This window comes from Colletotrichum higginsianum, chromosome 4 (assembly GCF_001672515.1).
Source record: "Colletotrichum higginsianum IMI 349063 chromosome 4, whole genome shotgun sequence".
In the NCBI taxonomy this organism is placed as follows: domain Eukaryota; kingdom Fungi; phylum Ascomycota; class Sordariomycetes; order Glomerellales; family Glomerellaceae; genus Colletotrichum; species Colletotrichum higginsianum.
In genome coordinates, this window is record NC_030957.1 from 4,831,413 (window position 1) to 4,844,383 (window position 12,971).

At 57.8% G+C, this 12,971-nt stretch overlaps 4 protein-coding genes across 4 annotated transcripts; 2 read left to right on the forward strand and 2 right to left on the reverse strand.

The window, feature by feature from the left end:
* Positions 1-736: 736 nt before the first annotated feature.
* On the reverse strand, positions 737-2,097 carry CH63R_06787 (Integral membrane protein; the record flags this gene model as incomplete). Its single annotated transcript, XM_018301762.1, has 3 exons — positions 737-1,103; positions 1,200-1,295; positions 1,397-2,097. The coding sequence occupies 3 exons, from the start codon at positions 2,095-2,097 to the stop codon at positions 737-739; spliced, it is 1,164 nt and encodes a 387-aa protein (XP_018159612.1).
* A 2,201-nt stretch (positions 2,098-4,298) lies between these two features.
* Positions 4,299-4,743, forward strand: CH63R_06788 (uncharacterized protein; the record flags this gene model as incomplete). The annotated part of the gene is made up of 2 exons (XM_018301763.1): positions 4,299-4,491; positions 4,547-4,743. The coding sequence occupies 2 exons, from the start codon at positions 4,299-4,301 to the stop codon at positions 4,741-4,743; spliced, it is 390 nt and encodes a 129-aa protein (XP_018159613.1).
* An 844-nt stretch (positions 4,744-5,587) lies between these two features.
* Positions 5,588-8,781, forward strand: CH63R_06789 (Serin endopeptidase; the record flags this gene model as incomplete). The annotated part of the gene is made up of 6 exons (XM_018301764.1): positions 5,588-5,749; positions 5,831-6,172; positions 6,281-6,344; positions 6,425-6,527; positions 6,607-6,721; positions 6,793-8,781. 6 exons carry the CDS (start codon positions 5,588-5,590, stop codon positions 8,779-8,781), a joined length of 2,775 nt encoding a protein of 924 aa, XP_018159614.1.
* A 558-nt stretch (positions 8,782-9,339) lies between these two features.
* On the reverse strand, positions 9,340-11,141 carry CH63R_06790 (Sugar porter family MFS transporter; the record flags this gene model as incomplete). Its single annotated transcript, XM_018301765.1, has 3 exons — positions 9,340-9,552; positions 9,607-10,865; positions 10,931-11,141. The coding sequence occupies 3 exons, from the start codon at positions 11,139-11,141 to the stop codon at positions 9,340-9,342; spliced, it is 1,683 nt and encodes a 560-aa protein (XP_018159615.1).
* Positions 11,142-12,971: the final 1,830 nt, after the last annotated feature.

Genomic DNA, 12,971 nt, shown 5'->3' on the forward strand with positions numbered 1-12,971 from the left:
AGCCCCTTTCCTTTCCCCCTCAAACAACCCTGCCTCGGTATCTGATTAACACAAGTTTAAGCTAGGAACGAAACTTAAAGGGAGGCGTAACTATGTTCGTCTTCGTAGCCAACCGCATCCGGATAAAGGTAATTGCAGAGTATAACTACGTTTGCTCTGATACAGAGTCCAGCATGTGGTTTCTACAGCCCCCCCTAGAAACACCGGAACCTAACTTGACACAACCCTTTGCTAGGCAATGGAACCTTTGAGTTATGAAACATGCTGACCTTCAACTTTCCTGGAAAGAAAACTGCCCCAGCAGGCAGCAGTGCTCTATAGGTCTCAAAAGATAGATGCGCTTGTGGCATTGTCTCTATGCTACGCTTCACGCACGCACGCAATCTTTACAGCTGGCACGCCTGGCCTGTTGCCATCACTTTGAGCGGTTTGGCACTTGTACGGTTTGAAGCTTTTCGATTGATTGCTGATACAATCTGGTTGGTTGCTCCATCACGTCCCTCCAGGAAGTCCTTTGCTCCGACGTCCTCGGTCCAAGGTCGATTCTGCCGAGCCACAACACCTTATCGCCTGTCCATGAACCGTAGCGAGGTCGCCCATCGTGGCCTTGGGGGGTCACCTGGGCGACGTCCAGATATCTCGGCACGCATTAAACCAGAGGGTATCATCCAACACGACACGACACGACACGACAACGATACAACAATACAACAGCCCGTTGCCCGGGCTTCCCCCCTCACACCATTTCCGCGAACTCGACAGGCTTCACGGCAAGCGGCGACCTCTGGTCGTGCGACACCCGGATGCTGCGGTAATCGACGTGGTCGAACGGCTCGTCGTTCTTCAGCGGCCAGTTCCGCTTGACCGCCTGCATCTCGGCGTCCGGCACGTCGTCCACGGTCGGCCGCCCGAGGCTCTTGCGGCAGGCGGACTTGGGCTTTGGCGGGAGGCTCTGCAGCGCCGCGGCGCGGTCGAAGACGGTGGGCGACTTGGGCTCGTCCGGCACGGAGAAGCGCTTGGCGATGTTGGGCGACACGTGCTTCAGGAAGGCCTTGAGGAAGGGGAGACAGGTGCAGATGATGCCGACGTTGGCCTCCACTACGCTGTTGCGGGTGTCAGTCTGCGGCGGTCTTTTTTTTTTTTTTTGGACAGAGGAGTTTATGAGGGGAAAAGAAAAAAGGAGGGATGGGGTTGCTTACCACCAGATGATGCTGATGGAGGCGGTCCAAGTAAAATCCGAGTTATTGAAGCCGAGGGGGATCATGACCATACGCACGATGCTCGGCCCAAGGACGCTGTCTCAACTCGTCAGCACTATTTCGGAAGACTCTCAACTTTCTTTTTATTTAATTTAAATAAAAAAAAAGGCCATCACCGTTCCACGGGCGAAACTCACAATCCACCGGCCATCAGGAAGATGGTCATCTCGATCTTCTTGACCAGCCTCAGCGACAGAGGCGACAGAATCCATATTGGAAGTAACAGGATGGCGAGGTCGGTAGCAACGTTGGAGACGGAGAGCATCAGCCACCAGGCGGAGCGGTCAACACAGGTCCCCGGCGTGTCCGGGTCCCAGATCTTGGCCATGGGCGCGCAGAGGTAGGCCCAGCCGAGGGCGCCGGCGGCCGAGTAGGCGACGGTGGCGAACATGACGATGTAGACGACAAGCCTCACGGACGGCTTCAGCGGGAAGCGCAGGTAGAAGACGAGGATGGAGGCCTTTGTGAAGAGGATGGACAGGCTGTAGAAGGCGAGGTCGACCATACTCAGCTTGTGGAAGGCGACGGTGTCGGCGCGGCTGACATCCCAGATGTGGTGGCCAGCACCCTTTCGGGTCTCATAGACCTGGACCACAGAGTAGGCGGTCGCGAAGACGAGGCCGACGAAGATGAGGGTGTCGTCGAGCTGGTGGCGGCGGATGATGACCTTGGCCGTGTACAGGCGGACGGCACAGAAGAGGATGGCGAGCAGGTTGAGCACGATAGAGACGACGAGGACCTGGGGCACCAGGGACTCGGTCGGGTTGTTGAAGTTGGACTCCACGCCCGGCGGGGGAGGCGACGCGGCGACGAGCTCGTCTGCCATCATTGTCCGCATGGCATGATGAGGAGGAGCGTTTGGTGGAGGGACACACGATGGATGGACGACGACAGGTTTTGTCTGGTGTTTCTTCTACGAGTTGAGTTACATGACACGGCGTGGAAAGGGAGGGGGGGGGGAGGGGAAGGGAGATTAAAAAAACAAACAAAGCAACGGGGACTGAGTATTTAGCAACGGGCTTATCCGTCCAACCCCCCGCGATTCAGGAGGGCCGGGGGCTTGTCGTCACGGTGTTTGGTTCACGGGCAGTTGAAACGATGATGGTTGTGCCTGGATGGGACGCGCACTGACTGGTTCGATGGGCTGGAGGCAGGGCTCGTTGGCCATCGGCGAACGATACCGACCCGACTGCTTCAGTCCAGAAAGCTTGTTCCCCGTTATCCCATGGGCACAGAAGAAGGACGAGGGGACTGGAAAATAGGGATGAGGGACGAGAGTTGGGGGGAAAGTCCTCGGCGGTTATCGCCATCAAGTCGGCAGTCGAGCCGGCGGCCAAGCCTCCGACGAATTAGCTACTCAAGAAAACGGACCCCTCTTCTCCTCTCCTCTCCTCCCCTCTCCTCTCAGCATCTGCGGCTTGTTCCTGGATCTGGCGGCTCTCCCGTGGGGGCCGTGCCCCTGAAGATCTCTCGCCTCGCCAAGCGCTGGGCAAGGCTTAAAGTTGTTTCCCAAGGCCGACTGTAGTATCTCCGAAAGCTTCTCACTGGGCAGGCCCACGCGAGGCGCTTGCGGGAATCGGTAAGAGAAACGACTGGTGCGGCGGGAAACGTTTGCGTTTCCAGAAACCTTGAACTGGGGGCGGGGGAGAGAGGCAGAGGATATCGTCCTTTGCGCAGGAACCAGGAACCGGAAACCAGGAACCAGGAACCAGGTACGGACTTTGTTGCTCTACTTCGAGATCAGGCAACAGAAGGCCGAGGACGCGGGTTGAATGCCGCCGCCGCTGGGCCAGAGGAGTTGGTTCGACTTGCTGATCGCGGTGCTTCGATAGGGTGAGTAATCCCTTCCGTCGGCAGGGGAAAGAATATCAACAGAGCTAGCAAGAGCAAAAAAGTCAAGCTTTTGTTTCCTCCCCCTCCCTCCCGGGGCTGACAGGGATGGGCAGTGAGGCATCGGAAACAAGTCAAACTGGGCCGATCATTCTCCTTGGTGGTGGCAAAGCGAATCTCACGCCTCTGTTTGGCCGACTGTGCCGTGCTCGATTCGTGGAAGGGATGGTGGACACAGCTGGCCCGGGGCTTCATCCCGGACCTGACGCATCTTGGGCCAAAAGTCAAAGTTAGACTTTTGGCCACATCCTGTTTGGGGCTAACGGCCATCCTCTCATTCGTTCTATTGTGGGGGAGAGAGTGGGGATGAGGTGAGGGAGGATGAAGGAGATGAAGAGGATAAAGAAGGTGAAGAGGATGAAGAAAGTTAAAGGAGATGAAGAAGCCCCTTTCCCGGTGGTATACCTGCTGTATGTCTGTGCTGTAGATTTCGACGGGTTGAAGACGCGCGGTTGAAAGAGCAGTTGAGATCGGGTCGGTCGAGTAAAGTTGCTGACCGCGGCGGGCGGTCCGTGTTGGTTGACCACGCGAGAGCAAGCAAGCTCTAGGTTATCGCAACCGTCCCAAGACAGGGTCTCAAACCACGCAAGCAAGCTCGGACGTGAACAGGGGAGCAAACAGGAGCCTGGCGGAGATTGGAACAACTACGGAAACAAATGCCGCTTGGCAAAACGGGCCTCCGAGTCGGGTACTACAGCCTCGTTGTGAATCAGTGCCCAAGACTAGACGATGCTCTCCAAGTGTCTAAGTGCTCTCTCTATCTCTCTCTCTCTCTCTGTCAGGAGTGACGGGCCATGCATGAGACGACGACGACGACAACGACGACGAGAGAAACAGCAGCAAGATCTCTCTCCCGCAAACATTTTGGACGGCTTCCAAGAGACCAAGCCCTTTGAGATCATATCACGGGTTGGTTGCGAGGGTGTGACGGAAACTCAAGCTGAACGTTATGGGCTACGCCGCGCGGGGAGGGGGGGAAGGGCAGTCTGCAGACTCGCCGACGGCACACCCTCTTTTCCTCGTTGCTTTTGGCATCGACCGATGTCTGGCGTCTCCCCCCCTTATTTTTCTATGATTGATTTTTTTTGTCTTTCTTTCTTTGGGCTGATTTGTTCGGGCTGGTGGTTACCAGCGATCAGAGTGTCACCGATGGTCGTCCGCGTCCGTCTCAATCTTCCACAACGCTTCGCTCAGACTCGTCTTACTTCGAGCTGTATAACCCTACTTGGCAAAGTGTGGTGGCCGTCGTCTCGATACGGTCTGCCATCTCAACATGTCTGCATCACGATTGTCTGTGCGATATTGAGTGTCTTGTGTATGACTTCATCCATTCCCCATCCAAGTAAGTGTGCGCAAGACCCGAATGTGTGATGCCAGAGACTTAAAAAAAAGAAAAGGAAAAAAAACCAGCCACACGGCGTTGGTGGACGGATCTTGGGTTCGTTCATCCATCGTCAATAGCCGACGTGCCTCGTCGCCCGGCTCCGACGTCTTGGCCGGATCCCGATCGGCGTCATGGTATGGACATCGCTTGAAGTTTGCCAAGATGTTATGGGCAACGATTGGCGCCATGACATCCCCTCAACAACTTTGACGGAGTTTGGAAGGGAGGGGGGCAATCATATCTGGTGTCTAATCTCATGAAGGATTTCATCATTGTCCAACATGCATAAGGCTCCTGTTCCTGCGTCCTTGCAGGGGGCCTCGGGGACTGAAAAAAAGGAAGGTCGTGGGGAAAAGGTTACATCGGCAACGGAGCCTGTACTATTCCCAAATGTGAAAGCCGTGTGGTCTGAACCGATGGCCATGGTGAAGTCTCACGTCTCGATGCGAGAAAAGGGGCATGGCGGAGCCGACGTCGGCCCTCGGGTTTACTAATCCGATCAGTCCATGAACCAAGAGGTGTTACGCGCGGATATGGTGTAGATGGGAGGAGTAGCAAAAGAGCGGCGGAGTCTTGAGTCGTCCGTCTGTCGACATGCCCACGAGATATTGCGTGCATATCGAGTAACCGTCTTTGGCAGCTTGATAGACAAACAGGTCCGCAGATAGGAGGAGGATGAGAGAATGCCAAGATGCTTCAATGTATAAGCCCTTGTCGGCCACCCATGCTGCAACAGGGTCGCACCACCGGATACGAAGAATTAGCGGACTGCAGGCCAACCATGCGCGACGCCAACTGCTCATGCAGTAGCAATACACGCGCGGGATGCGCCTGATAATGGAAATTGGATTCCCGGGAGCTGAGCGCGGTGCCAAAGGACGAATGATGTGCAAATGTCCGTCTTCAGTAATTCTCAGCATATAACTGAATGAGGTGCCGCAATGCCTTCACGAGAAGGAAGAAGAGGAAGTCCAAAAGAAAACGACACGCCCCTCGTGCCCCAAGGCCGTTCACGATTCACATCCGGTGATCTGTCGGCTGCCCGTGACACAAAATGCATCTGTTCCGCCTCCTCCTCGTCGCCACGGGCGTCGGCGGTGTCCTCGCCCGGCTTGACCACCCGCTCATGCGCCGGGCCGACGACGACAACGCCCCCGAGACCGCGGCCAACAAGACGACCGTCGAGCCCAAGCGCTTCATCGTCGAGTTCAACCAGGTATGTGTTCTCTTTTTTCATCTTCTCTTTCCAGGGATAAGACAGTTCGATGAATCAGGAACTCACACAACCAACCACAAGGGCACCGATGCCGCCACCGCCGCCGCCGACATGGCCGCCCAGCGCGGCGCCCGGGTCCTCCGCGTCTTCGCCAGCGAGGTCTTCGCCGGCGCCGCACTCGAGACGGACGCCGAGAACATCGACTCGCTGCGTGCCCTGGCGCCCGTCAAGGAGGCGTGGCAGTCGCGCAAGCTGAGGCTCGCACCCGGCGCGCCGGAGGCGACCTTCAGCGGCAACGCGACGGCCATCGACTATGACATTCACCACATGACGGGCGTCGACAAGCTGCACGCGGCGGGCGTGACGGGCAAGGGCGCCAAGGTTGCCGTTGTCGATACGGGTATCTGGTACACCCATGAAGCGGTAAGTGGTTGGCATGGTGGAACATGTGAGCAAGAGTGTGTGTGTGTGTGTGAGAGAGAGAGAGAGAGAGAGAGAGAACAGCGGCTGACGTACGATTGATGACTCCAGCTTGGTGGCGGCTTCGGAGAAGGGTTCAAGGTTGCCGGCGGTTATGACTTTGTCGGCGATGGATGTAAGTTGGTCGAACCTCTCTCCAAGGTGGTGTCCATCGCATATGAGTGTAAGTGTGTGTTGTGTTAACGACGCTCACAGCTTGGCCAACCGAAGGCCAAGTCAAGAACCCCGACGCCGACCCGTTGGACCAGCAAGGCCACGGAACCCATGTCGCCGGTATCATCGCCGGGAACAGCAGCATGTGAGTGACTCTGAGAGACTCGGCTCATCATCAGCCTTTCAATAAATCGTAGAGGAGACTGACGAACAGTGGAATCCAGCCTTACCGGGGTTGCCCCTGAAGCGACTCTGTACGCCTACAAAGTCTTTGGCTCCGTCGACGGCACGGATGAAGACACTTTGATCGAGGCCTTCATTGCAGCCTACGATGCGGGTGTGAGTATGAAGATCCGGAATCAGGATTCCCACGGCGAAGACCCCCCTCAGCTAACAGCGACCTCCCCAAGGTCGATATCATCACGTCCTCCATCGGTGGCTTAAGCGGCTTCTCAGACAACGCCTGGGCCGTCGTCGCCTCCCGGCTCGTCGATCAGGGCGTTGTCATCACCATCTCCGCCGGCAACGACGGCCAGGCGGGCGCCTTCGCCGCCAGCAGCGGCTCCTCGGGTGACCACGTCGTCGCCGTCGCCTCCGTCGAGGCCGACGTCCTTGCCTCCTCGTCCTTCAGGGGCGTCTTCAGCCTCGACGGCCGCTCCAACGAGACGCGCGTGGCGTACAGGGCCGTTGAGGACTGGTTCCCTTCCGAGGTCAGGGACTGGCCCATCGTGCCCCTGAGCCTCGACACCGGCACCGCCGACGAGGCGTGTAACCCCTTGCCCGCCGATACGCCCGATCTCACAGGCGTCGTCGCCCTCGTGCGCCGCGGGGGCTGCAACTTTGACCAGAAGCAGAGCAACCTCGCCGCCTTCAATGCCTCTCACATCCTCTTCTACAGCAACGAGATGCCGCTCGTGCGGCCGACGACCGGAGACGCAAGCAGCCTCATCGCCATGGTCGACGCCCACGTCGGCGCCGCCATCATCGACACCGTCAAGGCCGGCGGCAATGTCACGGCTGACTTCACCGAGAGGCCCATCCTCCACATCGTCGGCATCAAGAACGAGGAGAACGGCGGCGTGGCCAGCCAGTTTACGTCCATCGGCGCGACCAACGACCTCCTCCTCAAGCCCGACGTCGCGGCTCCCGGCGGACAGATCCTCAGCTCCTATGTCGGCGGCGGCTACGCCATCCTCAGCGGCACGTCCATGTCGTGCCCGTACGTGGCCGGCATCGCGGCGCTATACGTCGGCAAGTTCGGCGGCCGTGGCGCTCACGGGCCCGAGTGGGCAAAGAGCCTCGCCATGCGCCTCATCGCCTCGGGGGACGCGATCCCCTGGGACGACGGCCGGCTCGAGAACAACAAGTACGACTTCCTCGCGCCCGTGGCACAGGTAGGCACCGGCCTCGTCAACGCCACAAAGGTCCTCGGGTACGAGACGACCTTGTCGTTTGCCAAGTTCGCCCTCAACGACACTCACCACTTCAGCCGCTACCACACCGTCGACATCACCAACACCGGCGCCCGGCCCGTGACATACACCTTTGAGAAGCAGGAGTCTGGTGGCATGAACACCGTCAACCTGGACCCCGGTGTGTGGGGGACGCCCAAGATCGCCTGGTTCGAGGAGGTCATGGCCGCGCCGCAGAAGATGACGCCGCACATCTCCTTCCCCGGCGGCGCCTTCACCGTCCAGCCGGGCGAGACGAGGACGGCTCAGTTCAACTTCAAGTACCCAGAGAATCAGGGACTCGACCCGGCCAAGTTGCCCTTGTACAGTGGCAAGGTCCTGGTCAGGGGCAGCAACGGCGAGACGCTCGGCGTGCCGTACCTGGGGCTGGCTGCTGACCTGCACAAGGACGTCGGTATCATGTTCCAGTACCCGATCGGCTTCCCGCGCATCACGTCGACCCGCCAGGACATCCTCATCGCCGACAAGGCCAACTTCACCTTCGACCTGGATCCGGCCGTCCAGGACTTCCCGAACCTGTACACGAGGGTCCAGTACGCGACACGCGAGCTGCGGTGGGACATCTTCGAGGCCTCGTGGGTCGAGAGGGACTGGAAGTACCCTCCCGTCGTCGGCGAGGCCGGCTTCGTGGGCGCGGCGACGAGCTGGGCCAAGGCATCGGGGAAGAACTTCATCGACCCCAGCGTCGACGACCCCAGCGACATCGTCACCCTGCCCATGCGCGATGTGCCCCGAGACATCACAGGGCTGTACGGCGTCGAGCTATGGTGGCTCGGCCGTCTGGCGAACGGTACACAGATCGCCCCGGGCAAGTATAAGATGCGGTTTGCGGCACTGGTCCCGTTTGGGAACCCTGAGGCATCCGACAACTGGGACGTCTTCGAGACTCCCGCTTTCGAGGTGTTGCCGCTGGAGGTGGAAGAATAGCCTGGGGGCTGTCTCTGAATTTTTCACCCAGTGGTAGTTATCCAAAATAGTTCGATCCCATAGAATAGAAATCCCTGAACCTTTGACAGAAACAGTGAGTGTGTCGTTGTCGTCTACCAAGAGGTCATGAGTGTTGCTGACTGTGGGGTATCGACCATGAAAGACCCTCTGGCGGAGACGGCAAGCACTGCAAGATGTGAGTGAGACTGGATCTGGTTCATCTGATGCCGTCACGTCTGGTAATTGTGCCCGAAGAAGGTGTATGTCCCTGGATGAGTAACCTTGCTCGACAAGCAGATGACCGCTTCAACTTGTACTTAAACGATCATTGCGCTCTTGTCCTCGTCATATCACACAACACACAGTGGCTGCCCGGAATGAGTTGCGATCAGAAGCAAAGGCTTCGTGTTGGGTATTATGATATCAAACTCGTGACTCGATGGCGCCGCCTCAGAAGTGCTCGGCAATCCTCTTGTCTGGTATAGATGGCTATAAAACGACTGGCACACTGAAGAAAATGCCTCCTGGTATCTCGAGCATTATATGCTCGATCCAAAATTAGATCTTCTCCGTCGCGTTCCTGCTGAGGGGCTGGACTTGATCGGCGAGGAACATCTCGTCGGCAGTGAGGTCGTACTTGGCCGACTTGCGAGCCGAAACGCGCTTCTGGAACATAACGTCCATCTCGCCAAAGGTGCGGCCCTTTGTCTCGAACAAGCGGAAGTAACCCCAGACCCAGGTAAGCGTGGCGAGGATGGCCCAGAAGAATGCCTGACACGCCCAGTTAGTCACATGTACGAGGTGGGAGCGTCGAGTATTACTCACAGTCTTTCCCTTCCAATCCCAATCACCGGGGGCCAGCATCTTGGGCTGGAGAATACCGCCGCAGATGATGTTGCCGACGTAGTAGGTGCTGCGAGCCAGGACGACGGTTTGGATTCGGAGACGGGTCGAACCGACTTCAGAGATGATGGTGTATACAATCGGACCGACAGACATGGAGTAGAAGCCGAGCCAGACGATACACAGGATCGACTGGCCCCAGACGATGGCGCCTTCTTGCTTCGGGGCGAGTGCGAGGAATCCGATGATCCACAGGCAAGCAACGAGAAGGGTAAAGCCGACCATCCAGATGGTCCGGCGACCAAACTTGTAGATGTAGAGCCAGGAGATGCAGGTGCCGACGAAGGCAATGGCGGTGCCTCCCAAGCCGATGGCGTACGAGGTGGGGGCGTCGAGACCGGTCTGCTGGAAGAAGAAGGAGCCCGAGTAGCAGAGGGCGCCTCCGTTGGTGATCTGGGACATGAAGGCCATGCAGGCGATCTCGGTACGGCGGAGGTTGGTGCCCTTGAAGCAGTCGAACAAGGTGGCGCCCGCCTGCTCCTCGATCTCGAGCTTGTTCGTGTGCACCATCATGGCAACCGTGGCGTCCAGGTCGACGTTGTGCTCGGGCTCCGAAAGGCGGGCGAGCGACTTCTTGGCGGCGTCGAGGTTGCCGTTGCGGACGTGGTGCCACGGAGACTCGGGGGCCATGTACGCCGCGATGATGAGGGGGACGGGCCACACCCACTGGATGGCGAACGGGATCTTGTAGCTCCACTGACCTTCGACCTCGACGAGGCCCTTGAGGACACCGGCCGAGATGAACTGGCCAATGCACCAGCAGAGGTTCACGTACGACGTCAGGTAGCCGCGGATGGCCAGAGGCGTCACCTCGGCGGCGTAGGCAGGGCCGGTCGTGGCAAAGACGCCCCAGGGAATGTTGCAGAGGACCTGTCCAGCTAATTGCATCTCGATGTTGTGCGCAAAGAAGACGACAAAGACAAAGGCGGCCAGCCAGATGAGAGACGCGATGAGGACCATGCGGTGGCCGTACTTGGGCGTGAAGTATCCGTTCAGAAGAGCCCCGACAATGTTGGCGACGGCGCCGATAGAATTGAACTTTTGTTGCCACGAGGACGAGATCTGATAGCCGTTCTTTTCATCGAGATATTCGCCGTACTTCTCACGGAATGCAGGGTATCCGTAGAAGGAACCAATGAGGGTCACATCATAGCCTTCCATGATGACGGTGGTCGAGATGACTATGCAGGGAGAGGTTTTAGCGTCGTACCCTCCTTGATTGATTGTCGATGGATGATATACTCACGGATGGACCAGAAAGCGGCACGCTTGTACGTCTTCATGCCCTGCCAGACACCGAAGCTGTGCTCGATGTTGGTACCTTCGTGGGCCTCGGAGTTGAGGCCCTTGTCGTTAAGGGAGACATCGTTGAGCTGGTGGGTGAGGGAAGGGCCCTTCTCGACGTGGATGTTGTCATGCGGCTGCGACGCCGTCTTGTCGGTGATGTCGTTCGACATGGCTGCGGATGCTCTCTGTGCTGCTTGATGCTGTTGGCGATTGGCAAGCTCCAGTGGCAGAGTCGTGTCGAAAGAGAGGCAAAAGAGACCGGGCTCATCAAGTCGAGGGGTGTCCGGGGTATTTTAATGTCCGCGTCGAGGCGTCAACAGCGTCGTACCAGACGGTCGGCTTCTCGCGCGTCTCACTCATGCCATGGTTGCAGTCTGAATCTGCAGAGCGCATGACATGGATGGTGGGATGGGATGGGCAACCCAAACCCCGTGGAGAACCACAAGTTCGTTCCCCAAGCTTGGCGCTCTCTGGCCATTCCTCAATGAGATCAAGTTGGAGATCCCTTGGTTGGTGCCGGGCAGCGGGCTATGCCGGTTGTGCTCAAGCCAGGCCGTTCTCACGGGACTGCTCCCTGGACCGACAAGGGAGACGGGTGGCCATGTGCAAACCGCAAGCCCACAGTCGAGTGGAAAGCCGATCGGTGCTTGAAGGCTAGCGGCGGGATTGACGGTCTTGGAAGATGTTGACTGGATGAAGGCGGCCATGGGGGAGCAAACTGCGGAGGGAGACGAGGGGTTGACAAACTGTGAGTGGCCAGGTTGGAGAGAATCCGGACGGATCGATGGTTGAAGGCGTCTGAATAGCCGGGGGGGGGGGGGTTGTCGAAGATGAGGGGACGGGGCAGGAGAAGGAGGTACGAGGGCGGCGTGGTAGGAATATCGGACCGTCGACTCTGGCACGCTTTGGGCCCGAAGGAAATTCCAAAGAGTTGCATGCGTGAGCAGCAGCCGACTTGGCTTGAACAGGCTAGAGAGAGAGTGGCATCTGAGGGAGACAAGAGGGCAATTGGTGGAACTTCTCGATGGAGGAAATTGATGGGGTGACGGATTGGAGGAGGAGGCGTAGGCCAGGGGAGGAATGTCCCGGGGATCGGAAGAGGTGCAGAGCCCAAGACGGCCTAGAGTAGCCTAGCGCAGTTAAGCGAGCACTGGCGAGGACTAGCGCAAGCTTAGCGAGGCCATAGTGGAGATGGTCAATGTGGGGTAAGTCTGGGGATTTAGTGGCCGTGGCGTGATGGGCCGCACTAGACCCCGGGAGTCTGAGTGTCTGGCTACAGGTAGCTACCTAGGCTTTTAGGCCCTTAGGTAGGTGCAGGTAGGTCTCTGGGTAGGTACCTTAGTAGAGGGAGGTGCTGAAGGTAGTAGGTCACACCACCTGCGACTAGTGCCGGGTTTCCCCAAGCTCTGTCTGCACCTTCATGAATCTGTACCCATGCTACATTGGATGATTCATACCCAAACCTCGCAGCTTGATGCACGAATCTGCAAGTACAATCAGCTGACTAGGAAAACTTCAATAGCATCTGTCCATACCATTGTTGCTGATATCCAAATCGTGTACATAGACTGTTCATTGTCGTGATGCCGTTGATTCTTCAAGGTCTCGTCGCCCTCACGAGGTGCGGGCCCAGACCGCCCAAGCTTAGGTAATATCGGCGACTCGGAGTACGTGACCCGGTCTCACCCGACGACCTTGCAGTGATTCCCTGACAAGTCTGACAGACAATCTCAATCGAACGTCAACCAACTAACCAAGAGAACAAGCAAATGCCCACTCAACCGGTAGATTAGAGCAAGCTGGGATTTCCACCGCCCTAGCCTCGTCTCTAGGTACGTTTCAGGGTCTTCCAATCAGCTCCTTCGAAAGCCGCGGGAGACCCTCAACCTCCGCCGTCTTCGACCGTCGTCGTTCCTGGCTGTGCCTCAACCTTCTACTTCTCCATCGCAGTCATCATCAACCAAGATAATACAGAAGAGACCTCTGAAATGCAAAGTATC